Here is an 8,157-nt window from a genome sequence, read left to right as displayed (position 1 = left end):
GCCACTGAAAAATTTGGATGTTGGATTGGGTTTTGAACTTTATTCAAACAGGTAATGTCTGATTTTGACAACCAATTATGCTTCTTTTATTTACCATTTAACCCCAAGTCTCTTTATTTCTGAGTAAATAATGACTTTAGGTATTTAACCCAAAAAATCTTTGCAGTTTAACCCTTGAAGTTTGTTGCAGACACTAGGGCTGTACGATATAAAGTAAACCTGCGATATGTGATATTAGCAATATATATCTAACTAGTACTAATACTTCAACAGCTTTGTTTACATAAAAAGTCAATATTACTAAAATTATACTGTGAGTTATAACCATAGGAGACAGGTAAGAGCTTGAATGTTGGAGAAAACACACCAAAGACCAATGAACTGAAAATGCGTGATGGGGAAGGATTGGCAGAATCTTCAAGATTTCATGATTTTTTCGAAAATCGTTGGCATGGTCATGAATGAAGATGGCAGCAGTCAAGTGGTCATCAGGCGAGCAGAATGGCTTTTTATATACCTGTGGCCGGTGACGCTCGATATAGACATTTATACATCGTCCAGTCAGAGCTCCTGCCGGCTAAGGGTTCTGGTGCAACCAACCAGCTGCCGCCTAATTTTGAAATGGTGTCATCTCCATCACTGTACTGCCATCACATGACCTTGAAATGTGCCCGGGTGGCCGCTGACCAATGTAAACTTTTAGAGAAAAATCGTCCGGTCACCAAGAAACTAACTTTTTCTTAAGCCATAGAGCGACGTGTAAAATTGCGATTACAAATGCCGCCAAGTGGCCACATGTCATATTTGATAAAGAAACTGCATTTAGGTCGCTACAAGGTGGTATTTTGGGATATGTGACCTTAAAGGTTAAAACTAATATGGACGACAATTGAGAACAATGTAGGTAGTGTGCACGTGGGCTTTTTTGAAAACAAAGCAGATTCTGTTAGCGCACGTGGGTAAGCATTTCTGGTAACTATTTATCGCAGTTTACGCTGCGTACAGGCTGACATCACAATGACAATAACATTACCATTTACTGTGCAGGTACAATGATGTCATTGTCTTTTTAAGCCAAACTGTTCATTTGGATCAATAATTATATTTATGGTGTGGCAAAACTGCTGTGCATTTGCAGTTATTATGTCATGTTTTGTAGGATTGAGCTTAATTAAAAGCAATTTCCAGATCTTTTTAATCCTATTTTTAAATGAACATTTGTGGCTAATATGGAAATCTTATCTCAAAACACAATATCTGTCAAGTCTGGGAGTTAAACTGCTGGCTAACTAATTGGTAAATGAATGCTAAAATCCACTGGAATAGAGTCTCATCAATATTATTTATGAAGCGGTGATCAATACTGGCCAACTTTAAACAGAAGCACACAGGAGGAACATTTATGACCACCTCTGATTCTGCTAAATTAACATCAGTTTTATTTCTCTCTGCACCACAGTCGGTGCTCTTCTCCACCGTCCCACACCACCCTGCCCCCTTCAACTTACTCTCTTTTAAAGGGAGATTAGAATTTCCATCTGAATAACAGGAGAAAAACAACAGTTACTCTGTCTACTTCTTTTCCTCGAGCGAGCGACAGAGAAAGAACGTGGATGAAGCAGGAGAGGTTGAGAGGAGCACTGAAAAGAAACTCCAAGAAAGAAGCTGAAGAAAAGAATGAGTCATCTAACTAGACGTAATATATGGTGGCAATAGAAGGTGCATTAGTCATGCAATGATTGATGTAGGTTTTACATCTACATCTGCCGGGAGGATGAGAAATGAGGATTTGACCTTACAGTGTGCAATCAAAGAAATATTTAAGGTAAAAATTACATTTAAAAAAAATCTTGGTTTTGCTTTTTTGAGGATCATTTGCAAAAAACTTCCAGAATACATGGGAATAAATAAATTATACTTGCTTTACAAAGGCAGAAACTCATCCATCCAAAAAAAGGAAACAAATCTGCTTTAATTTAGAGCACATGTCAAAGTCGAGGCCCGGGGGCCGGATCCGGCCCACCAGATCATTTTAATTTATGGTTATTATTGCTTACTGTTATTTCTTTCTGACTTGTATAATTTTGACAACATTTATTTTTCTGGAGAGCAAAATATTGAAAGTTATATAAGGTTTATTTATTTATTCTAGTATAATATTCCTGCATTTTTATTATTTACAATTATGTTAAAGAGTTACAGTTTCAAGGTTTTAAAAATGGTAATTTTGCTATTTTTTTGGACTATTTTGGCATTTATTAAATTTTTTTAGGCTATTTGGGGTTTAGCTAATATTTCAGCTACATGCTAGCTGTTTTGGCTTATTTAGGCTTTTTTGTTTTTTAAGTCTGTTTTGGAATTTAGCTAATATTTCAGCTACATGTTAGCTGTTTTGGTTAATTTAGGTTTTTTTTTTTTTTTTAGTTTTGTAGTCTCTTTTGGAGTTTAACGAATATTTCAGCTACATGTAGACTGTTTAAGCTAATTAAGGCTTTTCCTTTTAAGTTTTTTTAATGCTGTTTTGGAGTTTAGCTAATATTTGCATGCTAGCTGTTTTGGCTAATTTAGGCTTTTTTCAGTTTTTTTTAGATACTTTGAAGCTTAGCTATTTTTTCAGTTACATGCTTGCTGTTTTGGCTAACCTAGGATTTTTTTTTTGTAGGCTAATTTGGCATTTATCTAATATTTTAGCTGGCTATCAGTTTCAGTGATTTCTGCTTTCAACTTCAGCGTTTTTAGCTATCAATTTCAGCATCTACAGCTATCAGCACTAGCAGTTTCAACAGCCAAATTCAGCTAACAACATTACAACATTATATCTAGTTCATTATAAGGTAAAAAGTTACGGTTTTATGTTTTTAAAAATTGTCATTCTGTTAGCTTTTTGGACTTTTTTGGCATTTACTTAGATTTTTTTAGGCTATTTGGAGTTTAGCTAATATTTCAGCTATATGCTAGCTAATTTGGCTAATTCAGGCTTTTTTTTGTTTTTTAGGCTGTTTTGGAGTTTAGCTAATATTTCAGCTATATGCTAGCTAATTTGGCTAATTCAGGCTTTTTTTTTGTTTTTTAGGCTGTTTTGGAGTTTAGCTAATATTTCAGCGACATGCTAGCTATTTGGCTAATTTAGGCTTTTCCTTTTAACTTTTTTTTAGGCTGTTTTGGAATTAGGCTAATATTTACATGCTAGCTGTTTTGGCTGATTTAGGTTTTTTTTTTTTTTAGGCTAATTTGGCAATTAGCTAATATTTTAGCTGGCTATCAGCTTCAGTGACTTCAGCTATCAACTTTCAGCTATCAATTTCAGCATCTTCAGCTATCAGCACTAGCATCTTTAGCAGCCAAATTCAGCTTACAGCATTTTCGCAGGTAATGCTATATATCTAGTTCATAATTATGTTAAAGTTAAGGTTTAAAGTTTTTAAATTTTAGTTTTAGAGTGATCAATTGATGTTTTTGCTGTCCGGCCTGTGACCTAAGGTGTGTTTTGGATTTTAACCCCATGTGCGATTGAGTTTGACACTCCTGATTTAGAGGCTCAATGATTGTTCCCGGTGTTGTTACCATGAAAAAATAAAAATGTGAACTTTCTTTTTTCTATATTCCAGTATAATTGTAAACTGTTTTCAATTTGATCTGAAGAAACAGCATATTTTGAGGCTGATTGTCCACCTGAAGACGCTGGACTCCGGGCGGCCTCCTGTCCCGCTGCTTCACCTCAGAGGCTAAAGGCCTAACAGCGTGTCTCAGTGGCACATAGTAAAACAAATTAACACCTTGCTAGAATACCCAGCTCACGCCACATTTTCAAAGCCATGCAACAGCGCTTAACCCTTGCTACAGATTAACTAGGGATTGAGAGTTCAAGTCAGTAGGACTGAGGGGCGCACGCGCTTCTTTTGTTTAGATGAAAGTTTGTTGACAAGTTCTTATTTGTCTGTTTTTGTAACTTATTAAATTTTAATAAAGTCTGAAGGTGAACTTTTTACTTACTTGTTTTCAGAAAGAAAGTCAACCACAGCCTTTTTCAGACAGTAGAGGTGAGCATCCACCAGGCCTGTTTTGATGTGCATTCTGGGATGTCTGCAAGACAGAAAAAGAGAAAAATATATAAAAGAAGTACTGAATCTGCTTCTAAATCAACGAACTACATTACATGAGCTCAGATGACAGTCAGACGTCTGTCTATTGTCGTCTTCCAGCTACTGATGCTGCCACGAGCAGGTTTATGTGAAACAACGACCATGCAAACGTGCATTCACTCATTCACACTCATACAGAGACACAGCGACCCGAGTTTAACGGCGACATTTATGAAGCGTGAGCCAAAGGAAACCATGCAATCCTTCCAGGTTTCAATGAAAAAAGAAAAAATTCTTTAACCCTCTGTGACTACCTGTCTTCTTCATCTGCCCCTTTCCATCATTCCACAGTAAATCTGTGGATATCTTAATCAGAATGTATTAAAAACAAAATATTTTGAGAAAAAATGTATATTTATTGTGGAGAGTTCTACAAAAACATCGGTAATCATGTCTCCTTGTTTGGGTTTATATTATTATTATTTAAAGATTTTCCCGGTACAGGAGGCTGTGTCTGCATGACAGCCGCTTCCAAGATGTTTCTGTGTCTCTGTGTCTGACTGTCTAGTATTAACCCGAGGTGGAAAAAATAAAATTAGGAGACCTATTTCCCTTTCTCTTTTTTGATGCTTTGAGGAGGCCCAAGCCGGCAGCCTCCGCACCCCGCAGCGTCTCTGTCTGCAGGAATATGGAGTGAGTGAGCTCCATCGCAGAAGCGAAAGCCACTGAAAACGTCAAGCGCCCAAAGCTGAGTTCCTGATTGGCAGATTCGATGTGGTGATCTGACAAACTTCAGATTTTTAAATTTTGGCTGTGCCGCCTGGTTCACTCAAATCGCGCCGCGGGGGCTTCAATTCGCCTCAGAGCTCGCCTGTACCAGACTTAACATTGAAACTGGCCGCCTCTGCCGTCCGATTCGCGTTCGGTGTGAATGCACCGTAAGGGAGAGCCCAGCCACCCTCCAGAGCAAACTCTTTTCAGTCGCTTGGATTCGGGTTCTTGTTCGTTCGGTCATGACCCAGAGCTCAAGACCATAGGTGATAATTGGAACGAAGATCGACCAGTAAATTGGGAGCTTCGCTTTCCGGTTTAGTTTTCAATTTACCACAATGAACCGGTACAGCGACCACATGACGGGAAATGCTGCTCCAATCCACCTGTCGATCTGACGCTCCGATCTTCCCTCACTCGTGAACAAAACCCCAAGATGTTTAAACTACTGTAGCTGAGGCAGGAGCACTCCACTACCTTTCTCCATTAAAGAAAAGGTCCTACGAAGCATTAACAGCTGAAAATTGCATTTCTGAGTTTTTTTTTTTATTTTTTTTTTTTAATCGTTGAGAATCTGGAGCAGATGAAAAAAAAATGCAGCTTAAACAAGAGCATAATTCGTGGTGCAGAAAATATGCTGGGCTGGTCATAAGCTTTCTGCTCTGCTTAAACTCAGAGACAAATTTCTAATTAACTCCTGCCGCTCTGCAGAAACTGTCCAAGCTTTTTGATATTGGCTAGAAACAGCATAATCTTGTTTAAAAGACAACTGAGAATGCTTTTAAAATAGCTCAAAAAATAATCGGAGTTGGTCTTTTAAGATCTAAATTTGTTTTTGAGCTACACTTTAGGTGTAAGACTAGATGTGAATCATATTCCTATTTCGGTCTGATTTGGTCCATCAAAACAAATAAAACATTGATAGGTCGGTGTGAACTGAAGGAAACAGGTAGAAGTTATAAAGAGTCTAAAGAGGTTTGAAATATTATCACTTTTCTTACCTTAGTTCTTTCTCACTGACTTTCCAGTAACCAGAGCAACTCTAGAGGACTGTTGCTCGGTCACACACATTTTACAGCCAGATGCTGAAGCCATGAATCAAACCGAGTGTGTCTGTTTATCTGTTTAAAGGTATTACATTTAAAAGGATAAAAAAAAAAAAAAAGCACGTCTCTCATGCACAGACTTGCTCTGCAGGTGTTAAATGAACAAATGTATTTATTCACATAACATTTCCCAGGTGTACGTCTCTGTGAAAGCAGAATGGGTGTTAAGTTAAATTTATAGGAACACCCGGCCTGTGACGTCACCGTTTGGCAGTCAGGCAGTGAAAAATTCTGGATAAGTCATAATCAAGCGGCCAGCCCATGCCCCATGCTCCACAACAATAAGACTATGACTAAATGTGTCTGAGGTGATTTTTTCTTTAACTGCAAAAACAAAATGTTTTTTGTGTTTTTGTGGATGATTTTTTTTTTTAACACATTACCTTTTTTTAGAGCAGAAAGACGCACCTCTCTAAAACCTATTTGAGCAGGCCTTTAAAATCATCCGAAAGTGCCTTCTTTCCGTCAGAAATGCTCTTAATGAGGAAAAATGGCAACAGACAAATCTAGGGGTGGGCAAACTACAGCCTGTGGGTCATACGAGGCCCATCAAAATATCTAATCTGGAATAAAATATGATGGCAAACCTTATTTTTCTTTTATTTTCTGGTGTCTCCCCACAGCACTACAAATAAATTGAATTTTGTTTAGATGCAGAAAATAACTCTGCATTTATGAAGTGTTGGAAGATTTTTTTGTTATTTAAATTTTCAAAAGTAAACAAAACGTCTTACAAAAATTCACGTGCTAAATTAGAATTTTTGTCCACATATGTGAACAACTTCATCGACAATTAGCATAAAAATGGAGAAAGTGCACACAAAAGTAAGGAAAGAAGAAACAAATGTAAAAAAAATATATTTTTTAAAAAACATTAATGTGTATTTTTCACATTAACATCATTACCTTTAAACTAACTAAAAACTAACTAAAAACTAAATATATAGCATATCCTGCGATAATTCTAGTGTGAATGCTGTAAGCTGAATTTGGTCGCTGAAGATGCTAGTGCTAATGGCTGAAGATGCTAAAATCGATAGCTAAAAACGCTAATTCGGAAAACACAACCTAGTAGCCAGTTAAAAAATCAGTTAAATACCAAATTAGCCTAAAAAAAAACAGAAAAAAGCCTAAGTTAGACAAAACAGCTAGCATGCAGCGGAAAATTTAACTTAACTCCAAATTAGCCTAAAAAACTAAAAAACAAATACTAAATTAGCCAAAATAGCTAGCATGATGCTGAAGTGTTAGCCATACCCCAAATTGCCTTAAAAACAAAGAATGCCTAAATTAGCCAAAACAGCTAGCATGTAGCTGAAATATTAGCTAAATTCGAAAATAGCCTAAAAAATGATGAAAAAAAGCCTAAATTAGCCAAAATAGCTAGCATGTAGCTGAAATATTAGCTAAACTCCAAGATAGCCTAAAAACATGAATAAAATGCCAAAATACCCAAAAAGCAAACATAATGCCATTATAACTTTCAAATTTTATACACTCTGACTCTATATAATAGAAAGTTTCGACTAATCGACTATTAAATTAGTTGCTGACTTTTTTAATAGTCGATTAGTCGTCAATTAGACTAATCCTGGCAGCCTGACCAGCTACAAAAATAAAAAGAACAAACACAAACAAACAGCAGGTAGACATGCGAGTGTGGCTCTAAAGTCCGCATGCCAGAGCCCGCCAAGCAGCTGCTCTGGTCACAATTTACAGTGGCTTTGGCTCCATGAAGTATTTACGAGCTTCCAAAACACCCGCTCTCTCACTTCCGTGTGTTTTAGCATTGAGAAAGGACAATTCAGCAAGGGAATTCACTGTTAAAGGTAAACTTCAAATTTTCAGTGAAAGCCTTGGTGTAGTTTTGTATTAGGTACTTTCAGGTATAGGTTTGGTATTTCAACATTTTAAAATCAGTGAGACCATCCTGAGGAATTCACGTGACATCTTTGCAGATTCAAAACTGTGCATGCTTTGTCAAAAATTTCATCCCGTTTTGCTCGACTTACTTTCTAATGACAGACTTCCTAATGGAGAGGCCGTCCTCCAGGTCTGCTTCATTGGCCATGAAGAGCAGCCGCTGACCCGACTGATCCACACCCACGAAGTCTCTCTGCTCGGCTACAACAATCAGGACAGCATGATTTTATTATGCAACAGTTATTATCCGTGCATCATCATCATCATCAAAAAAA

The 8,157-nt window shown here is 37.1% G+C and overlaps 1 protein-coding gene across 1 annotated transcript in view; it reads right to left on the bottom strand.

Moving 5' to 3' along the window:
• Positions 1-8,157, bottom strand: part of eif2b3 (eukaryotic translation initiation factor 2B, subunit 3 gamma) — a 33,486-nt gene that overhangs the window by 13,359 nt on the left and 11,970 nt on the right. The window contains exons 5-6 of the mRNA XM_024274397.2: positions 7,972-8,083; positions 3,994-4,083 (exon numbers count right to left, since the gene is read on the bottom strand). Coding sequence (XP_024130165.1) covers positions 3,994-4,083; positions 7,972-8,083 — 202 coding nt within the window. The remainder of the gene's footprint in view (positions 1-3,993; positions 4,084-7,971; positions 8,084-8,157) is intronic.

This window comes from Oryzias melastigma, linkage group LG17 (assembly GCF_002922805.2).
Source record: "Oryzias melastigma strain HK-1 linkage group LG17, ASM292280v2, whole genome shotgun sequence".
NCBI lineage: Eukaryota > Metazoa > Chordata > Actinopteri > Beloniformes > Adrianichthyidae > Oryzias > Oryzias melastigma.
The sequence above is the reverse complement of the archived record's forward strand: the minus strand, read 5'-3'. Positions and strand labels throughout refer to the sequence as shown.